This window comes from Merops nubicus, unplaced genomic scaffold, assembly GCF_000691845.1.
Source record: "Merops nubicus isolate BGI_N331 unplaced genomic scaffold, ASM69184v1 scaffold7563, whole genome shotgun sequence".
NCBI lineage: Eukaryota > Metazoa > Chordata > Aves > Coraciiformes > Meropidae > Merops > Merops nubicus.
The window spans coordinates 3,785-31,444 of NW_008599485.1; the positions used below are offsets into that span (position 1 = coordinate 3,785).

General features: G+C 37.5%; 1 protein-coding gene across 1 annotated transcript in view; it reads left to right on the top strand.

Moving 5' to 3' along the window:
• Positions 1–6,295: 6,295 nt before the first annotated feature.
• Positions 6,296–27,660, top strand: part of LOC103770139 (neurexin-1-beta-like) — a gene marked incomplete at its 3' end in the record, with an annotated part of 102,745 nt that continues 81,380 nt past the window's right edge. The window contains exons 1-2 of the mRNA XM_008937389.1: positions 6,296–6,395; positions 11,843–12,024. Coding sequence (XP_008935637.1) covers positions 6,296–6,395; positions 11,843–12,024 — 282 coding nt within the window. The remainder of the gene's footprint in view (positions 6,396–11,842; positions 12,025–27,660) is intronic.

The following is a 27,660-nucleotide window of genomic DNA, read 5'->3' on the forward strand; positions in this document are numbered from 1 at the left end:
ATGCTCCCTAATTACTGAACTATGTAAAACAGTGAAAAGCTTAAGATGCATATTTTTCACTGCAGCTCTTTATCCTCTGAAGCTGGCAGTGAATAGTTGCTTACAAACCACAGCATAAGGGCTTTCCAAAGAGGAATGATAGCAATTATCATAATGACAAGGCACGTAGCATTGCTGTGCCAGACCACAACTGGAAATCTATTATGTAGTAGAACAGAAAGAAGTAGGAAGGAAGTGAATTGGCCCAACCTGTCTGGCCCCTGTAAGCTGTTATTCTAATGGTCTAATAACCTTGAAGCTGGATCTGTGTACCCCTATTAAACACTATTTGTTTCATGTGCAGATTTTATAACATAAGTAAACACTGGTGTCTCAAAATTAATCCTTTGGATAATAGCTAGGAAATCTTTCCAGATTCAGTATCATTTGCAGCTGTTTGTTGGTTCTTATTTTCAGGCTTTCCTTGAGCCAACCAACTAGCTATTTTTACATCATATGCCTCTTTCACCTTATAATTTTCTGAGGTTTGAGTACATTTAATACTGATGAAGACTAGCTTTGGTTTTAAATTTGGGAATTTTAAGAATAAGTTTTTGCTCTGTGTATCAAATGAAATTAAATATCATGAATTTCTGGGCTTGCTCATTCTTGGCCTTAGACAATACAATGCTGCAAGACTGCAAGTTAACTATGTAGCCTGCTCATCAGTCCTTCCCTTTGCCAGATCTGCCTCTGAGATGCCTCTAGCAACTGAACAGCTGTTTCAGTGGTGGATTCATGTGCTTCAGGGAGGCTTAAGCTCTGTGTTTTTCCAGAGATTTAATATCTTTCATTTCTTTGCATTTTTGTTAGAAGAAAGTTGGTTGGTATTTTTCCGTTTCAGGATGTAACGTCTCTAAGAAACTATGCTCTTTCTGGTTTTCTTTTTCTATAGCCCATGCATACCTGCTTGAAAATGTTCAGAAATGCTACCACAACACTTTTTAATCTGCTAACTGTTAGTAATTGAGTAATTAGCAGGCGAGCACGTATGCCACAGAACTTCTTACTCTTCACTATCTTTAAAAACAAGCGATAGTAAGCTTCACTGCACATTGTCCATAATGGAACTCTCTGTTTTCAGAAGAGGCTTCACCTCAGCAAGCTCTCTAAGTTGCCATGTTGCCAGTGCCATCTTTCTGCTGCAAGTAATAGTAGCATCGTATCTTAGTCCAGCATCTGACATTCTTATCGTGCTTGTATTATTTTTCAGTGACTTTAACAGGCTTGCAGTTAGCAGTGCTTTTATTTTCGGCAGGTTATAAATTTTTTCTAAGACAACTTTTTACTACTTTTGAAAGCTCTCAAAGGTTTTTTCAAGAGTAAAATATTAGATGCACAGTTTAGCAAGGAAAATAATGTAATTGTAAATTAAAAACAACTAAGTAACACAAGATTGGATAGTTTGAGTATTGTATTAGTAAGGAAGCCAATAAGAAATAAAGACTTTAGCCTGGAAGCACACTAGCCATTTGCAGCCAAACTCCTGTCCACTTTAATGTAATTAAATAACTTAAGACCAGCTATTTCAAATGTTTGTATCTCTATTTAGAAAATAGGGGTTTGGATTTTAAAAGTTGCCAGAAATGCTGCAACACTTCTGAGAATCAGGATACTGCTGGAGGTGTTTGAACGAAACCATAACTTCAGGCACTCTGTTTTGCTTGAAATAATGACTTTAAGAAAAAATAAATTTGAAAGGTGCATTGCCTTTTGATGGTCATCTATGGAGAAAATTTAATTTTGGGTTGTCTTCTGCTGTTTTTTGGCCTATATACACATCTGTGCAGACCTGCTTTCATGAGAGGTGTTCAGATCCTGGTGCATAAGCAGTTTGTCATCAACTTTACTGTCCTTCCAGTTGAGTCAGCAAGCTTGGAAACTAACAAATCAAGTTACTTGGCTTATGGAATTTCTAACTTTTGCCAGGTATCTGTTGAGTTTGTAAGGTCCCTGGACTGGAACCACCGAATGATTTCACATAGGCCACCAACAGATGGTAACAACATTTGGTCTGTATCGACCTGCGTAGTGTTTGAGCTAATGTCCTAGTTTCTGCATCCTGTTACAAATCCCTTTGACTAACCATCTCCTTAACTGCATTCTTCTTGTATGTTGACACAACTAATAAGCCATAAGAAGAAAATCAGTGCACGTGAAGAATTTGATGTAACAGTGGTTAAACTGAAGTATAGGGCCTTGGCATTTCCTAATGTAAGGAGTGTGGGGACCAGAACAGTCCTATTGTCTTCAAGAGTACTTGGGTATATTATTTTCAGTCTGATAATGCCTTTATATTATATCTGTCTAGAAATATTTTTCCTATGTGTTTCCCGATAACACAATTTATGCTTCTCTAGACACTGTTGAAGAAATGTATCTTTAACTGGAAGCTGACAGGGTTGTAGGAGGAATAAAACCTTGCCTTCTTTATACATATTTGACTTTTAATTTCCATCTGACTTTTTGGCAAGCTTTCAGAAGCAGACACGTATCCTTGTTACCTTTAATATAGTTATAATGGATTAAAATGTTTCACGTTGACTGCAGTATGACATTTAAAACAGGCTTTGATTTCAGAAATGTATCATTTTCTAGCCATCTACAGTACATAAAGGTGCAAGGCAATAATGGAGAATTACTTGGCTTACATTTCATGCAGAAATGTTCTAAATTCTTTTGAACAGCCACTGATACTGGAAAAGTGATAGGTAGTAGGCAGCCAGTAAAACTTTTAAACTGAGAGATTCTGGAGAAGAACAATAGCTTTCTTTTACCAGTCTGTGTCAAATCTGTGTTAGAAAGTCTGTACTCTTTCATAAAATAAAAACCATTTTTTGTATAAATGAACATACTAATGAGATCAACAATATCAATATAGTAAAAATAATTTTACAGAATCAGTGCCTAAATCCTACTGAGTCTATTGGCATTCAGTAAATCAACTCATGTTTTGTTAGTGTCAGATGAAGAGATACTCTAACTTCTACATTCTCTTAGAAATCCTTTCAGCTAGGTCTTGCTTAGCTAAGGTCCTTCTCAAAATTATATTCATTTTAAACACAATTGAAAGCTCTTAGTTTGATGTGCCTACTCAAAATAAGTAGTACTTTACTCCAGTTAAGTGATCTAATCTAAATCAATGGGGTCATTCGAGATGTAAGATGCTACTTGATTTGAGTAAAGATATTAGAATCACTCCAGTTGTAAAATCCTTTCCATTCTTTGAAACTTTTATTTTAATCATCTGTGTCAGTTATGATGGTAAGAATGTTGCTAACTTGTAATACTGGTGCTGAGCTGCATAAGAGTTTTTCTTTATAGGCATACACATCGAGTCATCACTACTCACAAGCTTGAGGTGTTTGTCCCTTAGTGACCCTACTGAGATCAGTAGAACTAGATATCCCCATTGTAGATAAATATGTTATTTTTGGCTTGAAATATGAATATTTGGTTCCAAAAGCAGCATATATAATGAATCCTGGTTTTTTATGGTATGGTGTCTTGTTTCCCAAGTATTACTTTCTCTTACTGCAAGAATCCAACAACTTCTATTCCTCTTTCCTCCTAGATCTCCTCATGACACCTCAAATGTGTGGCACCATTGTCTGAGTAGTGTAGAGCTCTGAGTGTATTGACTGGCCCACATATATATGACTACCAAGTGCCCTCAAGTCTGTTTCCAAGCAAAAATTATAGTGGTTGAGCTCTACAGATTTCTTTTACAGAGTCACTGATTTTCATTCAACTGCTAAAAGTGGTGGTGTGGGTTTTTTTTGTTTTATTTTGTTTTGTTTTGTTTTGTTTGGTTTTTTTTTAATTTCTGCCTACCCCTCTCTCAAATTTGCCTGAACTTGGCTATTGGATTGAAAAGTTATTGGAGGATGAGCAAGGACAGTGAATATGTTGTGCAGCTCCATAAAGTTATCCTCCACAGAGAAGCTTTCTAAAAATAAGACTTCACATTTGAAACGGGGGAATTAAAATTCCAAGAGCAATTGGAACTGGAATTGAATATATTTACCCCACTTTATTATGCCATGCAGTCTAAAATATGAGCAATGAGATATAAAGCTCAAAGACAGAAACAAGAAAGGGTTTTATTTGTGTAGCACCGTTAACATTTAAAGGGTCTTAAATAAATTTGGCAGTCTCCCCACATGGAAAAAGCATTTCTTTCTTGCATTACTGTGAGAGATATGATGTGACCTAGTTAATGGAGAAGCATTCCACTGAGTTCTCAGCAAATGCAGAGAATTAACTGGAATAAGACCAAGCTTCAGTGCAAGTGGCTGAAGCCAAAGGTGCAGTTGCACGTTTGTCAGTTGAGCTGGTGACCAGTGTAAGGCTGAGCACTCCTTTTAGTCAGGAGACTGTTGCCAGAAAGTCAAATTACGGGCAGACCCTAGGGTTCATTTTAGACAGGTGAGAATGTTGTTGTACCACCTACAAAGCATTTACCAGGTCATGGTACTGTACAAATATCATTGCCATAGACTAGAAGAAAGGAGAAATGTCCTGATTTGAATTACAACAGAACAAATTCTGTTCAGTGATGTTACTTTTCGGCTAAGTCTCTTCTAACTGCACTTTCTGAAGTTAACAGCATATTTTTGCAGATGGTGCCTACTTCTAGAAGTGATAATATTTAATGTTTACAGTTACTAGCAAGGATTGGTGTGCAAAAAGGCTCTTGCTTATGCTTGCTTCTGTACAAACCAAAGTCATTGGTAAATCTTGTGTACCACAAGGGAGGCACAGTAAGTAAGAGGTCACACCTGCGGACAGGACAGGTGACAGGTAACCCTAAACTGACCAGTGAGGTATTCCGTCTCATTTATGTCATATTCAGCATAAAGCTGAGGTATCATGTGGGTCAAGCTGTCTTCTTCAATGGCCGGCATCTAAGAACTCTGTCCCAATCCATGCATTCCTGAATCCAGTTCCTGAATCCAGCTCCTGCTTCCAGTTCCCTTCTGCCGTTGAGTCCAGTATGGGACTTCCCCAATGTCTGCCCACAGCATCAGTGGTGACATAGTACCCACCAGGGAGGCTGGATTCAATATTAGTTTTATATGTATTTGTATGTATTCTATTTTAATTATTATTTTCATTGAAGATGTTTTAGTTTTCCAGTTCATTAAGTCTCTCTCTCTTATTCCTTTTCTCTTCCTGTTTGGGAAGAGAGAAAATTTAATAGAGAGCATCTGTCATTCACCTGATGGCAATCCCAGCACTAACCCTTGACAAGAAGTAGGAAAGGAGTGGTTTTCTGGTTTTCCTGGTTTGTTTGGGTTTTGGTTTCTGTGCACATGTATGTGTGTGATTATCACTTAGACCTTTACCTGGAGGTGGCTCTTGGGGATAGCCAAATATAATAAAACATGCACTGCACTCTTTTGTAGATGTCTGTGAAAACTTGGATCTAGTGTGATTAAAAACCCTTGCAGGCTCTGTTAAGTCAGGGTTTCTGTAGTGGTTTGGGAAGAGAAGTTCTATAATACAATGCCAAGTTGTGTTTTAATTAATAGTAGCTACATAGCATGTTTCTGTTTATTTGTCAAGGAATGCAGAAGGTAGTGTTTGATACTGGCATTGACTGTTTGATAGATAACCTGGTGTAGGCAGCAGACAGCACCTGTGAAGTGAAGGCTCTTCTGTTTCAGCACTGATGATTTTAAAAGTCTTTTCCAACCTAAATGATTCTATGATCTTTTATATACTGGGGATACTGCTTTGTTGGCTCATTTTAATGAATTGCTTCAGCTGATGATAGAACTGGTTGAGGTCATATCCGTTTAATTATTGTCTGGGTGACACCAGCTTCTTGACCATAACTTTTAAGACATGTCCCATGCTGTGAAACAGGCTTCAGTTTTAGATTACAATCACTACAGTATAAACCTATGCAGAGAGTGCAGATGCCTCAGTAGTATCATAGCTAGTGTTGGAAATTTGGAGTTTCAGCTAGCAGCAGCCACTGTAAATGTAATGTGGCTTCAATCTTATTTTACAGAAAAACTGAATTTTAGAGCTTAACTGTAGCAGAGTGAAAAGTGAGTGCTGCAGAAGGCTGAAAGTAGGCAGATAAACATTTTCTCTTCTCTATTTTCATCCACACCTTTACCTGAAGTGGCAAGATGATCTCATTAATGAAGGTATTAATAATGAAACCCAGCAATGGTCTTTCTCAGTACTGGTTTGGTCAGTTTGGTTACTCTGGTAGAATGAACAAGTGCAGTTAGTGGTTGACATGCTAGAAAGCAGTTTTGTGGAGATGAACCTGGGGGTCCTGGTGGACAAGAAGTTAACCGTGAGCCAGCAATATGCTCTTGTCGTCAAGAAGGCAAATGGTATTGTGGGGTGCTTTAAGAAGAGTGTGACCAGCAGGCTGAAAGAGGTTCTTCTCCCCCTGTACTCTGCCCTTGTGGGGCCACATCTGGAGCACCGTGTCCAGTTTTAAGCTCCCCAGTTCAAGATAAACAGGGAACTACTGGAGAGAGTCCAGTGGAGGGCTACAAAGATGATTAGGGGATGAGAATATCTGTTTTAAGAGGAAAGGCTGAGAGACCTGGGGCTGTTTAACGTGGAGGAGAGAAGGCTGAGAGGGGATCTTCTCAATGTCTATATCTAAAGGGCCAGTATCAAGGGGATGGGGCCAGACTCTTTTCAGTGGTGTCCAGTGGAAGGACAAGGGGCAATGGACACAAAACAGAACATAGGAAGTTCTGTCTGAACATGAGTTAAAACTTCTTTACTGTGAGGGTGATGGAGCACTGGAACAGGCTGCCCAGAGAAGCTGTAGAATCTCCTTCTCTGGAGACTTTAAAACTTGCCTGGATGTGTTCCTCTGCAACCTGCTGTAAGTGACCCTGCTTTAGCAGGGGGTTTGGATTAGATGATCTCCAGAGGTCCCTTCCAACCTCTGCCATTCTGTGATTCTGTGATTTTGTGATGGAAGATCCATGAATTAAGTAATGGAGTTACTAAGGAATTATGCAGTGAAGTTTGTGATCTTAGAGTTGCCAAACGAATCAGCATGCTAAGACTGTTATCAACAATTGTAATTTGAGCATACAGTCAGATCAGTTTAAGGACCTAACTAGAAATTATTTTGAATGGCACTCAATTTCCAGGAAAGTTATGACCCTTTTATTTTTTTCCAAGCTGAGTGTGGTCAAAGTAACATCATATATACACTCCTAGATCCTGTTATCCATGAGTCTAAGAAGAACCTGGCCAGAAAATGAGATGTTTCTTCATTCTTACCCCTGTGGCTCAAGCTTTTTGGAGTGCTACAGGCAATGATCCATTTGAAAATATTCTCCTTCCCCATCCAGTACCCCTCTTCTGCTGCTAAATAGACTGTATGTAGAGAAGACTGATGTCAGTTGAACCTGATCTCTAGTTAGAAATACTTCTTACAACAACTCTTTCCATCTTTTTCCTATGGATAATTCTAATGGTCATTTCCTCCTCATATCAACCTTGTGCCATGTATTCTCTGTTCTGTGTAAATAGTAGCACGACATGGTCTAAGAATAAACACACAGATTTATTTTTTAATCCCCCAAACTGATTATTTCAAAATGCTCACCCCCTCTCCTCCTCATGTATCACATTTCAGACTTGAAGCATTCCTTTCTTTACTTACCTTAGAAAATCTGTACAAATCTACATATGGAAATTCTGTGCACTTTTCTGTATCTTCAGCTTGGGTAGGATGAAAATACATAAATGAAAATGTAAAAAGAAGCATTTATGGAGAGTTATGTGCTCCCTTGAACATAGCAAGTGTGATTAATGCCTCCATATAGATGTTTGGGCAAATGTGTGTATATGCATGCGTGTATATATATATATTCATATTCTTCACTCTTGGTAATTAATAGTAGCCTGCACAAATAGTCTCACTGGATTCAGCAGGTTTATCAATGCAAGTAATTACTTACCAGTGGGAATAAGCGGGTTCACATTCTATCCCAGAATGAAGTAAAATACTGATAATATACAGAAGGAAGAAAATTACATTACTGGGTAATTTCTCATTATAACCAGCAATGCTTACCCTTCATATTTTTTATAATAGTTAAAAATTACTTTGCTATTAATGGAAGGACAGCCAATAGTTTCTGTTACTGAAGTTTACAGGCTTCAGTCTTTAGTTTTTCAGCTACAGAGTGTGATGGTATCATAGTTCATTGGGGTCCAGAGCTCAATAAAACCATTGCTTTCACTTAATCAGCATCTGAAACCTGATGTGAATGTTGAAAATAAACATTACGTTACTAACATTATATGAGAAAAATGGAATTACGCACATTACCCTTTGGTGCAATATACCTTAAACACAAAATTGGAATGAACATGAGGAAGGCAGAAGGCTGTTGATTTGTTGTTGATTTGAGTCAACTATTAAACTACATCAGATGTGACTTCAGAGCAATAAATATTGAAAAGCTTTCCAGTTGTACACAGTAATAGATACAGTAGATAGGTACTAAACAAAATATTTATCTGCTTAATACTGTATAGGTAAGCAGATGTCCTTGAGTTGCTGCCAGGCTGTGCTGGGATGAATGCTCTATTTCATAAAGATGAATTTTGCAAACAAGTAGGACTTGAGAGACCCAGGCCATTAAAAAACATTACTGTATCTTGACCACTGGCAGTTTGCTACAATAGGAACCATGCTTTCATGGTCAAGAATTTGAAAGAGTTGTATGGATGTTTTTCCTAATCATTGTGTGGATGCATGGACGCATAAAGAATTATGCAGTAAATTCTGCAGCTGCGAGATATAACTGGCATGTTACAAAGTTGCCCACTTATAAGTACTATGCTGGTGGCGTTGCTATTCTTGACATTCTAATTCTGCTGCTTTCAATTCTCTTGAGATGATAAACCCCAAACAACACAGTGCCATAAGCTAACGGAGAAGGAAGGATGACTGGTTTTAGTGACAATGTTCTGAAAGAAGAGCAGAGACATTAGGTTTGTCAGAGAGCATAAAAGCCTTTATGGAGCAAGTGAATTAGGCTTCCTCTGTTGTTTCTTAACAAATCCAAAACTGAGAGTAGCAGGGTGCTTTTGAAATACTGCTCTGTTTCTAGCTTTTAATAGTTAATGGGAGGTCAGACTATAAGCTGAGATCAATCTCCGAGTAATAAATTTTACATTATTATATTTGTCTTTCCTGAAACATAAACACTGGAGGATCTATTCTCAAATGGCTTCCGACCCATTTTTTTCATAATTAATACAGGAAATTCAAAGAACGTGACTCCTTGTACAGTTTAGACAGAGGCCAATCTGTATTCATCAACATGGATTAATTAGCCTGTAACCAGACACGCAGTTAGTTTGAGGATCTACAAAATGAACAGTTATGAAGAAGGAAGAGCTTTGGTATAAAAAAAAACATAAGCCACATATTATCCTGGATAAAAGATGTTTTTAACTTTGATGTTGATTCTATATAGTTTAAGATTTCCAGCTAGATTTATCCAGCCCTGCTGACATTGACCTTGGCTTCAATGCGGCAGCAGTAAGGAATGAATTGCTCTTCATTGGTTTATCTGAAGGGCAGTATTTAGCAAAAAACTGTGACAAAGATTCTGTCTGAATAAGAACAATGAAGTCTCTTATTGTTCAAATTTGGAGACTTACTTCTGGGTCATTGTATTCACTATGACTCCACCATCACTTGGCACACTTTGTCTTCTATATTGGGTAAACACATCTGTTAAACCAAGAAAAGGAGAATTCTGCACTCCCACTTAAATCTAATCTACTATTGTAACAGTTTTATCTGTGACATTGAGGTGTAAGGAGTTGCTTTTTTCTTAGCCTTCTCAATTTTGTTACTTATAAGAACCTCATTCATGACCTGACACAATATTTTATGAAGTTACCAGGAAGGCTGTCACTGTTTTTAATGAGCTTTAGATCAAGCTCTCAGTTTTTCATCAACACAGAATAAATCCTTTCACTACAGACACCAATGTGACATATACTGCATGAAAGTCCAAACTTTGTCACTCCTCAATTGGCTCAAGATTTGAAGTCAACACTAGCAGAAAAGAGGAGAACTTGGGGACTATCAAGAGTGATACTACCTGTCTCACATATCTTTTTTTTGGGATGTGCTATTACTGGAGATTCATCATTACTGAATAGCATGCAACAGATTATTGTGCGTTTCAGAGCACAGCATAGGAAGAAAGCAAGGATGGGAGAGCAGGAGATTATTTTTTTGTCACACACATTCCTAAAGCAGGCACCATTTACCCATGTCCATTACCAAGCTTTTTTAAAGGCATAGCCCCTATCTTCACTACTGTTGCACAACTTGTTATAATGATATTAACTCTGCTTTCATTTGGAGTGTAAGTGAAACCTTAGATATCAAATCTGTTGTTGAGTTTGTCTTTGCTAAAGAGAGTTGAGATTTCCTAGAACACATTCAGGTTGGTATTTTGCCATCAAGAGAAAAGCCAAGAGATCTATTTGAAGCACAGTGCAATCTTGCAAATGTGTTGATATAAAATAAGCTTTGCGGTTTTTTAAGTGCTACGCACAGTACATAAAATATTACACATTGATGGTACTGGAAGAAACTAATGAGTAGGTATATAATTCCTCCTTTATGTAAAGAGACAAAATTTTTGGTCAATCTTGAAAGAAAATAAGAAAATGACAATTCTGTTGCTATGCACATCTCTTTATGTGGACATGGGAAGTATGTAGCAGGAATATTGAGTGGAATAAACTGAATTACATGTAATAAAATTGAGAGTAGCCACACAGTGAGCCTGTCTGTAAATGGAGATATCTGTATTTACAATGTGCTGACATATCTCCTTAAGCTTTGACCTATCTTCATAGAAAAGAAGTGGCCAGCTTATAGTGACTTTACAAATGAAAGATCAAATGTGTGGACAATTTGTTTGCTGTATGCTTGTTTTAGGATAGAATTTTTAAATGGAAAAATTATCTGAGTGTGCTTCTATTTTAGTAGAGAGGAAATATGTTGGTGATGAAGTTAAGCACCTGAGTGCTAAGTGGTTTTAGACTGCTGCACTTGTTTAAAACAGATTATAGATTATGTAAGTGCACACTGGATATGATGCACAAAAAATTCCACTCTTATAAGTCATACATTGAGCATTATGCAAATAAGCCATTGCTTACTTAGATGGTAGATTGATATCTTTTTGTCCTGACTTGACAAGTAAAGTGTGTTTCCATTTGTTATCCCCATCTGCCACAAGCTGATAAACCTCAGATGTCTGAAAGTATTATCTGAATGTGTTTGTTCATGTCTTGCTTCGCTGGGCATGGTGACGTATCATACAGTGTGTATCATTTTCATTGTGTAAATAAGGAGCTGCCTTTTTTTTGTCAGTCATGAGATAACTGGAATTACTTGATATGTTCTCCACATAGGCCCTGTTTGGGAGAATAAGCTCATCTCTGTTCCACACATCACAGAAACATGTTTTTCAAGCATATGCTTAAAAACTCTTGAATAGATAGGGAATTTCTGAATCAGAGCTATGATATTTTAAGTCACTGCATATGCAATTATATTTTGTGTTGATTACACTATAGAAAAATCACTAATATTTCACTTCAGAATTTCCGGAGATAAAGACCCTTTCATGTTGAAATAAGGTCTTGTTTCTTTCTATGAATCCATTTGCTATATGAGAACATCTTGATTTTTGTAGAGCATATGAGTTCCATACGGGTTTGCATTGGTGCAAGCGAGCTAATTATCTTTATTTCTGTTTTACAGCGGGAACAACATACATCTTTAGCAAAGGAGGTGGACAAATCACTTACACGTGGCCTCCTAACGATCGGCCAAGCACTCGCGCGGACAGACTGGCAATAGGCTTTAGTACTGTTCAAAAAGAAGCTGTGTTGGTACGAGTGGACAGTTCTACTGGGCTTGGAGATTATTTAGAGCTGCATATCGTAAGTATTATTAACAAAGGCATTATACTTCTTTTTGTCTTGATTGTTCTCATATTTGTGGGGCTTTAATTTAATGTAAATACAGCAGTTTGTTAATTAACTTTAAGGTCAGTAGTGAACTAAATGACAATGACTTCACGCGTATAATACCCTGCAGGATCTCAGATAGTCTCAAAATGCCTTTTACTTTATACAGTGTTACTTTATATGACTTTTCAATTAAAAATCATCCTGCGATACTTCTACAGATATATCAGTTTACTGCAATCTAATTACATAAATCAGGATTTAGCAATGTCAAAGGAAAGTACATTAATCCTGGAGGATTTAATCTGGAATCTACTGGGGGAACTACAGTGTATCACAACTGACTGTGCTTATTGTTAATGCTAGAATTTATTCTCTGATTTCACCATTCCTTTGTGATGATGAATCTTAAACAGAAAGCAAGATTGTCAAGCTAGGAAGTTAAAACAAGTAATTTCAGCTGCCTTAAAACAGGCAAATAATGAGCAGTCAGAATTGAAAGTGTCTGGGTTTTTATGGCAACATAAATAAATGATTAGCTGAGATAAACATAACTAGGGCACTATAAAATTTTGTTGTTTAGATTAGTCTCAACTTTGTTAACGTATTAGTTCAATTTTGATTTAAGAATCTCTCTACTTTCAGGAACAGAAGAGTTCCTTTTCAATGAAATTACTTATTGATCTATAACAAATTACACTTTCACCCTCAGAAAAGATTCAGCAGTGATAATTTTCAAAATTAGAGGAAATTACTGTATTCAATCTTCCCAGGCTCCTTATTTCTGTAAAGGCACTCTTACATCGTAGACCAAGGTGATTTTTTTCTTTTTTAAATTTACTGGCTTGAGTAAATAAACAAAGAAAGAAGGCCTTAAAGAAAATTCACAGGTGGTCTGTACCCTTCTCTCACATTGAAACTCACAGACAAAATGGCTGGCTGGTATTGTACAATCTTAATTTTAAAATACGAACAAAGCAGCTTCTCACAGGTGCCAGAAAACCTGAGAGCCTACATTTTTCAAGGCAAGTAAGTATTGTGTTGCTGAAGTGAATTTAAAAATTTGCTTTTCAAAATGACATCCAAAATCAGATGCCTCGTCATCATTTGTACATTTCTTTTCAGTTTGAGACCAGATCCACCCACTGTGGTCAACAGTGTTGCTTTCTTCTTACAGTGTTTCCTTTTTCATTAGCAAATTAAGGTTTTGTGTATGTTTACTACACCTCGTCAGTCAAAACCATAATATTTATTCAATCTTCTGTCTAGCCTTAATTTTTCCGTTTTAAAACAAACATTGGGTTATCAATTATGAGTTGGAGATCAAAAATTGCTGCCTGTTCATACATATTTTTTTTGTTTGGTTGGTTTTGTTTTGTTTTGTGTTGTTTGGTTGTTTCTTTTTAAATAATGTTCTTATACCTATGCTGTAGCAACAGGTGGTAAAAATAAAAGAATAATTTAGAGATTTCTATGGTCAGAAACACTGCCAGCTTAATAGAGATAGGGAAAATTATAGATTATACTTTACTGGTTGTTTGACATTTCTGTGGAGGAGGAAAAGGCCTTTTATCATCATACTCTGTGAGGTGGTCTTGCCCTCCTCCTATTTTCTTTGCAAGAGACTTGGAAACCTCCCTGAAGCCTGCTCTGCTTCAGAACAGAATCTGTGATAACTGCAGAAATTTCACTGGAACAAGGTCTGACCTTCTGAGAGCTGCTCAATGTAGATTCTCTCCGGAGTGGAGACACAAAGGGATTGATCTGAAATCCTAAGACAACTGGCAAGGATTTTTTTAAGGGCTGTCAAGGTTAGATGAAGAGGGAAATCTGCTGGAATATGATTTCCAAGAATCTATTTCAAATTATTTTATTCAAAAGAATGTTGAAAGGCAGTATTTTGAAAAGCACTCATGATACAAAAGCACATATACCTTGTTAGAGTCGGTGGAACAGCAGGCACTTCTGAGAATTTTACCTGGGATCCATTTTAGCTTAGCATGATGTTGTAAAACATCATAGTTATAAAAATGAAGAAGAATATAGAGAGAGGCTTATGTGTATGTTTGATTTGAAAAATAATTTATTGGATTAGAGGTTTTCAATATTGGCAGTTACTGCATCAAAATAGCTGTAATAAAAGTAGGAACATTTTGTAATTCAAAACTTCCTTCTTACACTGATGTTGAGATGCCATTAAGAATGTCGTATCTACTAAATAACCAGAAACATGCAAAAGCTACGAATAGTGGAAGGAGGAAAAATTGGAAGGAGGAAAGAGTCTAATTCTGCATGCTCTCTTGAATGCACCTACTCACCTGTTTGTATAATGAATATGCATAAGCAATAAATGCCTGAGGACATTGAGATGCACTGTGCATGGATAACTTACCTGTGTTATAACATCTATAATACCGTAACAAGGATATAGTTGTGATTTAATTATGCTGAGATTCAGTTTTACAGTATGATAGAAACTGGGTCTTTTGTTACTGAGCTTTCATTTTACCCAGAAGGTCATTAATCACTCAGATTCTCCCCAGCAACAAAATTTGGGACAGATGTGTAAGGGTAGGTTTTAAGTGTATTTTCAGCAGAAAGTAGCAAAGAAATTTTGGAACTATGGTTTTGATTTAAAAAAAAATTAGATATTCCTTGCTAGCCTGTAGGGGAGAGTGCTTGTTTGGGATGTTTCAGAACAGAATTATGAGGTAGCTTGCTCTTAACCTTCATTCTAGAAATGGAAGAGAAAATTATGAGTTTGATTATGGTACTTCAGTGTGTGCTTGCCCTCTTTATTATTCTGTTTACTTAAAGAGGATGTAAACCTAATAATGAAATCAAGCTCATAACAAATTCTGATTTGGAAAATTGCTACTTGATCATCTGAATCACACCTTTAGTGTTAGGTTAGGAACATATTTATTTAAAGTAATCATTTAACCGCCTCAAATAACCATTGTTAATATGAGAAACATTTTTAAAAATGTGTCATCTGCATTGCTACCAGATGCTTAACAGTTCCAGTGCAAACCTTTCAAATTCCGAGAGAGATTATTATAAAACTTCACCGGTACTGTAGCAGCCTAGATATAAAGGACTGGCTGTGTATATGATACATATGCAGCCCTGTGTTTCAAGAAAATGATGTTAATATGATTTAGACCTCTAGAGATACAGCAATTAGGTTTCATAGCAATCACTTGATTTCTGTTATGGAAGTAGTCTCCTGTGTGGTGTCTGCTAGTAGATATAGTTCAAAAGGAAATAGATACCCCGCCTAGAAGTCTACTGCTACCTCCTTCTCCTGTTGACAGATGAAAGAAGGATATAGCTCTGAGAATTACTAAAATGCTCCTTTTTTACCACTTTTCTTGGCATGGTCCGCATACATCTTCATGCCAAATGGAAAACCATGGGAGCTTATTCACACAGTATTGTTAATCACCATGTACACTTCTGTGCTTGGCTTTCTCATTGACTTCCGGTGCCCTTAGGTAATTCTGTCAGTGATTCCAGTTCCTATCTCTGCTCTTCCCACCCTCTTCTACCAAGTCTTTTCCCATTAGAAAGGAAAGTATATATATATGTAATCATCTTCCACAGGCACTGTGCTGTTGCTGCCTCAAATTTCCAGCTTTTCTATGGTGAGGAGCAAAGTGAAGCTAGAAAAAGATATTGCCTTGAAGGGATAAGAAATCCTGTTCTTTAACTTGTTCTTTTTGGCATTGCTGGTAACATAGAAAACTGACATTCCCCTGTGTGTCACAAGTAGTATTTGCTCTACTTAATGATGAGAAGGACTGATTTCTATCAACAGATTTCAACCATTTTAAAAACAATTTAAAATATAAATTATGGCATATTTTCATCTTTTGTTGTTAAAATGGAAGTTTGTAACAAAATGAACATTTTGTGTGCATAATGGAAAGAGTCAGAAGTTTCTGTGTCCTCCTTGTTTGGGCCGTTTGTTTTAAAATCAAAGTACTTCGGGACCACAAAACCAGTGTTCTGTTTTTGTGGTTACGGCTGATTTTGAAATTGAGAATGAGAACTTTGTATGGGGAAAAAGGTCAGCAGAGCATTTCAGGTCTTACAGCTTTGTTGTTGCAGAAACGACACCCAGCCTACAGGACACTAGCTACTTAAGGGCTTACTGAGCTCACTTCTATTATCTCAAGCAGGGCAAGGAATTACTAATTAAGCTCAGTTACAAGTATGGATTTGCTGAAGTAGGTAAAGTGGTGAACATGATTCTGATAACAAACATCCTGAGATTTAAAATAAGGAGTAAGAGAGACGTGGTAGCATTTTGAATGTGGTCTTAACCCTCAGCTGGGGAAGCTGGGGAAAATACCCTGTAATTCCAGCAAGAGAAGCGTGACAATCCTACCTAGGATATAGTAAACATAAAAATTAAAAAGAATTAAATTCAGAGTAGATTGTGGTAGTTATTTTTATTTTGTTCTGCCTAATGTCATTAGGTAAAAATACCATAGGGAAAATGTAAACCAATAAGATTAATACCATGATGAAAAAGCATGAAAAACTAATTTAAAAGATGTGGTAACATGTTATGTGAAGAAGTATAGTATAATTAAGGACAGATAGTACCAATATATGCAAGGTATAATGCAATTAACCTGAATTACTCTGAAGATGCAGCATTAGTGACATGGCAGGTTAATCATTATTGCACTTAGACGTTTACAATTTGTCTGTGAAGCCTTCAGTTACAGTTAATGATGAGGTGAACAGTCATAGGACAGGAAAATTGTATATCTTACATAAGATTGGGGTTTGGATCATGAATAAATTCAGTTTGTTCTCTTTATCCCAACTAGTTATATACTACATCTATTAAAATATATATTGTGAGAAATGCATTTTTCATTTGCAACATTTTCCATGAGGAAAATGTGGATAAAAATCAAGTGAAAGCTTTTGTGAGTTATTTTCAGCTTCGGTTCAAAAGTTTTTTTGGTTTAAGAAGAAGTTAATGCTTTTCCATTTTCTGAGCTATTTATTTAGGTTTTGTATACGATACACGTCATTTTTAATAAACTAGGGAAATATTTAATATCTCCAAATGAAATGCTGACTTATGTGCAATAAAAAAGGAAAAAGATATCAAGGGGTTTTGATTTTCAGCTTTAAGTTAATGGAAAATTCTGCAAAAGTTCTCAACAATTCTACTCATTCTTTTGGAACTTTTGGCAAACTTAAAAGTTATACATATGCAGTATTTTTTCTGCACCAGGCTTTTAATAGCAGACTCTATTGTATTCTATTGTATATATACACGGATATATGGGTATGGATAATTTTAATATATGTAATTATAATGACCTTCCCTCAAGTGAACAGAAATAGTGAGGATCAATCTTCTATGTTTAAGTGTACCAGAGAAAAAATTGCAGAGTCTTAAGAGAGATGAATTTGTTATTCTCTTTTGAATACTTCACATGTCTTGGGCTTAATGCCTAATGGAAAGTCGATTTGAAAGATTCTTATTGACTTAGTTGTATTTAGTTCAATGCCTAGAGATTTGGATGTACTTTCGGTGAGATTGATGGTAAAAATACCGTTGATTTAGTGCGTTTTATTTAAGCTAATTAATTTTCCCAGGAACAGTTTAATAATCTTTAAAAAAATATTCCCAGAATAATATTTCTTATAATAATAATCCTTCAAGTGTGGGGTTCCTTATTACTGTATGCTTATGTGCAATGCAAAGATTTGGTGAAGCCAGTGGTGGCTTGTAGATGCATGAAATGGTAATTAATTTAAAATTGAATTATTCACATCCAGAAAGGACTAAAAAAAAAAGCAGAACTAGGTTTTGGACAACTTTTATTTTAGAAGTGCTGAGCATGCACATTCAGTGGCTAAAGTCAATGGAAGCTGAATATAATCAGCACCTCTGAAAATCAGACCATCATCATGTCAGCTAAGTGGGCATCAGGGACCACTGCAGAGCCCTGGACTTTGGATCATTATGTTTATCAGAGTTGTGATATTTAATATTCTGCTACTTTGAGGCACAAGCAAATTACTTAAGGCTGATGTTATCTAATTCAGAATTCTGCTAATATTTAATGTTTCCTTATTATGCTTATACACATGGTATTTATTTGTGATTTTATTCTTCATTAATATATGTGTATGGAAAATGTTACAGGATGTTTAACAGTTTCAGGCAGTGATTGTTCTTCTCTTTGGGGAACAAAAAACTCGGTAGCCACACTACATGTTAATCTTTAAACTTAAGAAAAATTGGTATGAAAGAAGAATTTCCAGATTTGTTTATGGGTTTGAATAATGAAAAGCTGTGCAATCAAAAAAGAATCATTTATGAGACTAGAGAGGAAGGTGTGAATGCAATTCAATGTGCACAAACTTTAAGTTCATTAGAATGGGAGCAATGAATTAATCTACTGACTTTGTGCTAAATGCAGCAATCATTTACCTCACTGATCAGGTTGAAGATCTAAGTTTGTAGGAAAAAAAAAAAATCCCTGAAACAGTCAAGCCATGCCTTGAAAACATGCAATTAAGTTATTCTTTTCTATTATCAGAGGCACAGAATAATAATAATAAAAAAAAATCTCTGAAAAGGGTTTTTATGATATAAGCTGTTTGTTAATGTCTCATCTTGAATACTCTGAAGTCATTTATTGCACACTGAGTGACAGTGGTCTGTTCTTGCCATAAAGAGGCCAGATTGCTAAGAAAAGGTTATGGGAATGTGCTAATTCTGGCACAGAATAGACTGGTACTTCACTATATGAAAAAATGTGAATGGAATTTGGACCATTGATGTAATTAAGCAGATTAGCTATGACTGCCATCATGGGGTGCTGCAAGGAGAAATCCTGCTGTTGGTGTGGAACGTCGAATCTCCCAGAGGTGACTTCCTGGTTCTTCAGCCTAGAAGTGCACCGAGGGAAGCAACTCGTTTCATCCTCTTCCTCTGTCTTGGAATAAATTGAAGCTCTCACTTCTTCTACCCAGCTAATATCTCCTTTATGCACCCTGTTCCTTTCATGCTGTTGAGATGATAAAAGCTTCCTTCCCAAAGAGCATGCTGTATGTTGACGTGTCCACCTGCCAACCCTTTGGCAAGTGAAAACTGCACAACCAGTAGACCCTAAATTCTCTGCTAGAATACCACATCAGTCACAAAATGCTCCCACCCTCAACACTGATGAATGTCCTGAGGTTCTTTCTTCTAGCAAAGATATAGAGCTTGGCTGAAAGTGAATAGATATGTAAAACACTTCAGGTGGCCCTACATATATTAGAATTATCTGATGTCAGTGTGGGAAGAATCCTTTGTGGCCATGGTGTGGTATGGAATGGTTTTGCAAACCACACTGTGGACTCTAAGATACAGTCTGATCTCCCATATCTCAAAATTACACTGTAAATTGAATCTATCTTTTGGACAAACTGCTTAAGATCCCAAACTTTGTAATTTAATTTGATGGCAAGTCTTCCTTTGACCTTACTGTTGCAAACTACACACAAACAGAGGAGTCACTTCAGGTGGTGACTATATGGTGTATTCACATAGAAGACCTGCTTGATGAGGACCACTGATTAGTTCTGTTCAATTAAAGAACAAAAGCAGCAAGAACAAAGCAAATAAGCATATGGCCAAAAGTATCCTTTTGTGGCTGGGATTTTTACATATAAATACCAAATTTCTGGTTTCAGAAAGGAGGACAGAAAAACTTGATTTATAATGCACAGATAAATAGCTCATCTTTCCTCTGTAGCAGCATCTTTCGTAGTTAACATTATATTCTCCTATTAATGTTTTAGATCCATCCCAGTCTAATCAGATCCTTTTAATTCAAAATTCCTTGCACTGGTTACTAGCCAACATCCTTGCATATGAAAGTTAAAGATGTTTTAATAACTTGTCACCAATTCTTCCAGAACATTGACATGTATAAAAAGAGCTGATGACCAATTTAGCAGACATTTTAGTAACCTTATTAAGGTCTAAAGAATACTTGACTATTTGCAATAGCAGAAGTTGAAATGTTACTGAAACCTGGCCAATTACCCAAAGGAAGAAGCGCCAAATATTAGGAAATTATTGTGATTATGGGGAGAATGAGAAGCTCTGGATGACTGAGGGTCACTTCTTAGAGCTAGCCACTTTTGTCCAGCTATCCTACATGGGTAATTCTCTTCTTATTGTATCTATTGTATATTTTATTAAGCATATACTGTTTGTTATATCAAGTAATATAATAGAGTCAGCCCTGGTAATATTTCCTAGCTTGTTACTGGCTAGTTCTCATCTAATTTTAGAGATGCACAAAAAGATTTGCACTCCCTCCTCCCTGGTAGGCATGTCTGGCTCAAAACCAAGTGGAAGGCATGTGTACACAGTGTGGTAGAAGCCATGACAGTGCAGGGTGTAGGCAGGTTGTAGGCACTTTGGGCTGACAATGTGTGGTTTTGAAAAAAAAAAAAAAGACAGACGCGAGCAATGGCATCACTTTCAGAGTATCCTGGACTATGATTTAAGCTCCTGATAACAGCTTGAATAAGAGACAGTGACTCTCAGATTTCTATGGCCCATTGAAAGAGGGCCAGGTTTGCACAGGACAGATCAAGGTTTGTTTCTCATGAATATAAGCCAGAACCCGAGATCTGGCCCATTAACTGCCTGCCTTTGAAATGTATGAGCTCTGATGAGGATAAGGATATAGTGTGCACTGCAGCACAAAGCACTAGTGTAGCAGTTTTTCAGTGAATGTGCAGTATGAACAATATAATTTTTAATACTAGTCAGAGAGATTAGCCAGTTGATGGAGAACAAGACTAGGGGAGAAGTGCTGGTGGCATGAACAGATTCTGATCCTAACTTCAAGTAATTCTCATCCCACCACTTCCACTTTTAGCTTGTCTGAAGAAACAGCAGAAATATGAGTAAGTATGAGCAGAATCTACATCAGGCCAGAAAACTCCTGCTGGGAGGTGAAGGGTGCAGAGGCAATGTTACAGAGCCTGCTGCTTTGCTTCAGGCATTTGTCTTAATACTATCCTCGTTTTGTTTAATTGTAACTCATCATTATTTAATTAGACCACTTGCTTAATTTGGGTTTTGCTCTGTGATGCCTCAGTGTCATCACCAAACTAGAAACTTATTTAATGCTAGTGGGTTTTTTTAATTTTTTTTTAAATTTTATTTTATTCTAGACTGTTTTACAGTCTTGAGCCTTTCTTACTTTTAACTTACACCACGGTGTCAGTGAGGAATAACTGGTAAAACCACTGAGTTTAACCTGGTGTACCAGCGGGTAGAACTGAACACACTGGGCCTGGTTCGTACTTTCATCCAATTAGTTGCATAGCTTTCACAGTCTTTGACACTGACTCATTGCACGAGGGTCATGCAGGAAGTAGACCTCGAGCAGGGCATTTATCTGGATTTCCTAAACCCCAGGTTACCAGCTACATTTTCATCTGCTTTTCAGTAACTTGCCTATGCTGTCTAATCACTGTCTCTCTTCATTGAGGATGACATTCTTGACATCAGTGCATCTCCACTGCTGCACTGTTCACTGAACAGCCTTTTCCTTTCTCTCCCAGCAACAAGCATAGGTGTGTAACATTTGCCTTCCCTATCAATCTTATAGTGATTCTCCCTGTTTGACAGTGGCTGAAGAATTTCTACAACAATAATAGACAGGATAAGGATTTAATGAACTGATATTGTCAGTGTTCTGGTGGTTTATGCTTAATGTAAGTATTCTACTAACAGCAGGTGAGTTTTCCTGTTAAATGTTTGGAGAGGCTTAAAACTCTGTGTTTGTGAAAGTCCATTTACACAGAAGCATTCTGACACTCCAGAGGGTGGATTAGCTGAAGAAACTGACTCATGCATTTCTTGGCTTTTGATAATTACCTAGCTTACATTGAATAAGGGATGCTGAGGAACAAAGGAAAGATACAGTCTTTGAGTTTTGCCGTTTCTTTGTGAGTTTATCGTGAAACCTTCAGTGCAGCAGCATGAAACTACTAATGTGGCTTTAACTTCTGCTGCTAGAATTTGTAGGTTATAATCTTTGTTCAGTCAAGGAGGAAATGGAATTACAGATATTCCCTCAGGAAGATGTAAATCATACCTGCTGCTGCAGCATTATACTTTCCCTGTGGTCTGGGCAAAGCCACTTGTACAGGACCAGGAGGTCTTCCCTCCATGTATTCCGCTGTTGGGCCAGGTACTCCTCTTCATCCTAGGCCTCTAGAATGAAGCATTGCAGATAAAGAACATCCTCAGTAGATCTCATCATGCTCCATTTTGGGGCTGGAATCTCTTGTTATTTTCTGTTCAGCCCTTACCCTTGGTGGACTTGCAACTTACTGCCTGCACACTGCTACAGATTTTGTTCTTCCTGCTCATTGTGAAAACCCACTACTGTCCTGAAGTCTTATTGTTCCCCATACATATTTTTTTTTTCCCCTGATTCAGTGAATTCCAAGGAACAACAGAAAGTTCCTGGAGCAAAAGTATTCAGCCTTTCCCTTGCATAGCAGATGGAATTTTTAAGACTTGCTGTAGCTTATGTAGCAGTGCCTTCTCATTTGGGGACAAGCACAATGAGCATTATCATATGTGAATCTACTTTATAGTAACTTCTACCATTTAAAATAAAAAGTGAAAAGACTACGCTATTGAGCCTTAATAACCACTCAGCATATTTGATAATGTCACTGCTGTTGGTGTTCTATTCACCACTATGGTTAATAGCTGAACAGATGCAGCTCACTAGAGCACCACATGGTATGCAGCAGCAGGGAGGCCCATTTGACAAGTTGGTTTTGTTTTATTTCCTTCCCAGAGAGCCTTCCATAATATCCCAAGTTTCTGTAGTGTTTTGATTTGCTATTCAGCAAACAGAAAAAGGCAAGAGGATTCTGTACTGCTCATTTTCAAAGCAAGAGTGTTTTTGACTTTTTTGTGGGAGTACAATTAAATTTGCAATAAAGCTAATATAAGGCATGTTTTATTGTAGTTAAGCTAATATAAGGCTTGTTTTAATGTAAAATTCCCATCCCTTGATCTGAAAAGGGCTGAGTTTTAGCAGGTAGCATCTATCTGCTTGCACAGGTTGTTTGTAGGATAGCAACTATGCTGGGTTTTGGAGGTGGCTTCAAGTTTTAATGTTTTTTTAATTGCAAGATTTTGTGTACACGTCTGCAAGTCACTTTGCACAGTGAGCAATAACTCTTGGCTATAATAGTGCCATGGGATGCTGCAGTTGTTTGGTGCTTCTAGATTTGCTCTCTGTGGAACAATTCATACAAGCATTTTGTGAGACTTTCCAATCTTCTAATTGCTTGCCTGGAAAAACACCTGAGTATATACTCTGAAGCTAAAATAAGATGGTTATGCACTTAATATATTCTAGAAAATCACAACATTTCTGGGTTTCTATTCCTAATCTACTTTTAAAATATTTTGCTGGTTATTTAAACAGAAATTCTCAAGGCATTGATTTTCTTTTCTTTCTTGCTTTTCACTGCATATCCAAACTCAAAAAAAAACCCCAAACCCACCACCGGCACGTCTCCTTTTCACAGCTGTAGTGTGGTACATGATGACACCAAGCTGTGCTAGTGTGGGAGGAGGGGAGATAGGGGTTGCAGGCACTATGGAGAACTGATTAAAATTCAAAATGAACTTGCTAAAGTGGAGAAGTAGTCTGAAATCAGGAAGATGAATTTCTACAGAAGAAAGCGCTGAGTTCTGTACCTAAGATGGAAAAATCAAATGCACAGCTATAAAATGAGGAATAATTGTGGCCAAGAAGCAGTTCTGCAGAAAAGATTGGGAAGTTACAACTGATTGCAGTTTGCTGCAGAGGCAGACAGGCATCGGTCTGGGATATATTGACAACATGTGGGGTGGCAAAGGAGGCAAAGAAGTAAATTGTTCATTCAGTACTGCTGGAACTTTAGCTGAAGAGGTATGTCCAGTTTTAAGTGCTTGGCTTGGAAAAGGAGGTAAGCATATTAGGCAGCAAGAGAACCGGCAATATACTCTACTTTAATTAACATGTTACAAGAAAATGAAAGAATGGGCCCTGTGTCATTTATAAATGACAAGACAGGGAGTAACTAGATGTGAAAACTCTCTTTTAATATATATAGGTTGTTATAAGCAGGGCTATGGTTAATTTGTTTCATCTGTCTGTCAGGATAAGTTAAAAAATAGTTTAATTTGCAACAACACTATCAGATATTGAAAAAAATTTCCAGCTATGCTTGATGGTTGGCAGTGGAACAGGTTATGTAGACAGGCCCTGTCAATTTATGCTTTCAAGATCAGACTAGATTCCTGTTGGCAATGGGAATGCCATGGAGACCTCTGCTGTAAGTTTTTGCTGGTTAGCCTAGATGCACTTGCTGTTGCCAATAAGCAATGGGTGTAGTGAGATCTTCTTAAGCTGCATGCTCCCATTTATTCTGCAGTTTTTAACTGGAAGGCTTAGGTCCAGGAATGATTTAAGATGAAAGCATGGTGAGGTTCTCTGTTTTCATTCCCAATGACACAGAAAAGGGAGGGAGTAACCTGTTGCTAAGCAATTTCTTTTAGTATTAATTGATTTTAGTGTCATCAGCAAACTCCAAGATTGTGTGCAGCAGTGCAAGGGAGAACATGCTCTTCCTTTGCCATATCAGCGTCCCCTCTTGTTTAACACTAGCCAGCTGCTTTGCTGCTAGATGCAGGAAAGGAACTTATATCTGTACATCTGAGAATTGCTCTCTGGCCAGGCCTATTGATGTGTTCTTCACTAACTGTTGGCATGTGCCTCCTCTTCAGCTTGTGGGAAAGGTGGTGGTGATGTAACTAACTTTACCTCCTCGCCCACCTCTCAAATGTTATCAAGCATTTGCTTTGGTTGCTGTGTGGGAGTAGTGAGGTAATCTGAACCATTCTGGTGTAAATCCAAAATAACCCAAACAGGCTAAATAGATTACTGAGCAAAACTCGTTTGATTATATTGTCAAAATAATGTGCAATTGGAATGAATTTATTTTTCAGACTTTCGAGCTATTTGGCCAGTTCACTGGCTGTAGATATAGGTGCACAGCTGTATGAAATATTTTTTTAAGTTTTCTTGTGCATGCAGAATATCTAAAAGATATCAATCACTCAAATTATGGAAGATAAACTTTCCTGTTTAATTTCTAAAACAGATTCTCTGGTTCCTGAATTTTAGTGACTATTTGTGATGAGGCTTGCTAATGATTTTAACAGAAAGTGGATTGTGAAAATTTAGCTATTAACAGTTGGCACAGCTTTGGGCTCATATCATAAAAGCTCAGTATGCTTTAACGATGACTTCTGCTGACCTCTTGCTCAACTAGGAAGGATATTATCACTAGTGGTCAACACATGAGCCAGATCCTTCCCTCTGGTCTTAGATCATATGCAAGAGATCCAAGGTGGCCCACCACTGGAGGAATGAATAGACCGATTTGTTCACTCCTGAAACATTAGAAAGAAGGGAGTGAGTCAATTCCAAAACCAGGCCATGGGGGAAGGAAGGACCTGGGCAATCAGTCCAATCCTAGTCATATAGTAATTGCCAGGAGAAAGCCTCGTAATTCTTCTCCTGCCATCACTGGGAACTTTGTTTGCTATGAAGAGTCAGGGAGCCCCTTCAATAAGCAGCTCACACACTGCATAGGCAAAGCTTCTGAAATCTACTGCAAGCAGAGTCAGCTCTTAAAGAAGTGGCTTCTTGCTCCACCTCTATATTAATGTGGAAGGTGAGGGCACCTGGTGGTGATCTCCTAATCAGTTCCCACCCAAGGCTGGCCAGATCCTGGGTTAAAACCAATCAGGAGGGTCTTTCTTGCCTGTTTGTGTACATGGCCCATATGTCAACCCTCATTCAGGGCTGCAGGTTTAACCCAAGCACTTCACCACATAAGATGTTTTTGCTTTTTGGCATCATTTTCTGGGACCAAATCTTGAAAATCTGTACCTGCCTGTGTCAACAGCCTGTGTTCTGGAATTTCGTCTGGAGTGAAGGTAGGGTATTGCCCTGAGCACCAGCTGTGCTGCATCTGCAGGAACTTGGTCTGGCCTAAAACAGCTTTGGTTTTGGACAGTCACTTTGCAGTGATGGTGGTCTGCTTAGATGTGAATTGGTAGCATTGCTCTTTTTCTGCTGATAGTCGTGTGCAGTAGACAGTGAGCATGCATTTGCCTCTGTGCCAAGGAGGGTAAACCTTCTCTATCCCATTCCCTTTAATCCCACTTTCTAACCCACTTCTCCCCAAGTTGTGTCATGCAGCTTTACTGTCTATTTCGCACTTCGGCAGTTGCTAAGTCATGGACTTGCTTCATTGCCCCAAAATATAGAAGTAATCTAGGCTGGTAATGTATGTCCTTTCACTGAGCTGGAAGAAAAATGATGAATAAAATAGTTGCTGTGACTGTGTCAGGCTTGTCACTTTATCTGTCTTGTAATAGAGATGTTCTCCAGCTTTTCTAATTATGATATTAATCTTTGCTATCCCCTGACACAGGTGTAATATCAGGAATACTAGTGCATGACAAATTTATTACTTTTGACCCTCAGAGGCTCCAGCCACAAACAGTTTTGGTTTGCTGGCAAACCTAATTGGTTCCCTATAGTCCTTCCTTTTCTCCCTGAAAATATTTGAGAGACTCATGCTGTGATTTTGCTGTAATGTACAGTAATGTTAAAAATTGTGACAGGGAAATAGTTTTGTGTGAATCATATTCTCCCAGACATACACTCTTCATAAAATCCTTCTGGGAAATATTCCTTGCATTGTTAATATTTTTTTTTATAAAACAATCCTGTCTAAAGTTTTTAAATCTGAATTTGTCACAGGTAAGCTTATGCTTTAGAGAGATTACTGGCTTGGAGTATTTAATTGGTTTTTAAATGTTGGCTTACAAGACAGTTCCTAATCATAAGTAAATGACTTATCTGTGGTGAGTTGGGAGGGTGTAGAGAAAGCAAAGTATATTCACAAAAGCACTTCATGATGTGGATAAGGTGTTGGAGCCTTCCCTCCATCCTGCTCTGCTGTACTTCCCTTTGGGCCTGACTGGTTCTGAGCGATGCTAAATTATGGTATCAAGGGAGAATCCTTTTGGTCCTCTTGAGGAGGTAGTAGCAGTGCTTTCACTCTTATGGCTCAGTTTTAGAAAGGTAGTGGGCTTTTCTGCTACTGCTAGGATGGCTCTTTTATAAATGTTCAAGGTGAGATATTAGTATTTCAGATATTTTTCCCCCCACTTTAAGCACTTACATCTGTCTCATGAAAAATGTGATGTTTACAAACTTCTGTTAATTTGAACTAATATAGGTTAAACCCACCAAAACTAACCCTTGTATATGCAAACCAAGGGCTACCTATCTCCTAGATGTCTCTGTATTTTTGTTCACAGCCAGGAATTGAATACAGAAGGAGAAAGGTCAGTGATCTGACCTAGGTAGTAGTGATGTACAAGTTAGAAAATGATGGTTTTTTTTTTGTTTCATTTCTCAAGGGAAACTGGAATGTGGGAAAATTATAGGACTGGGATTGGACTCA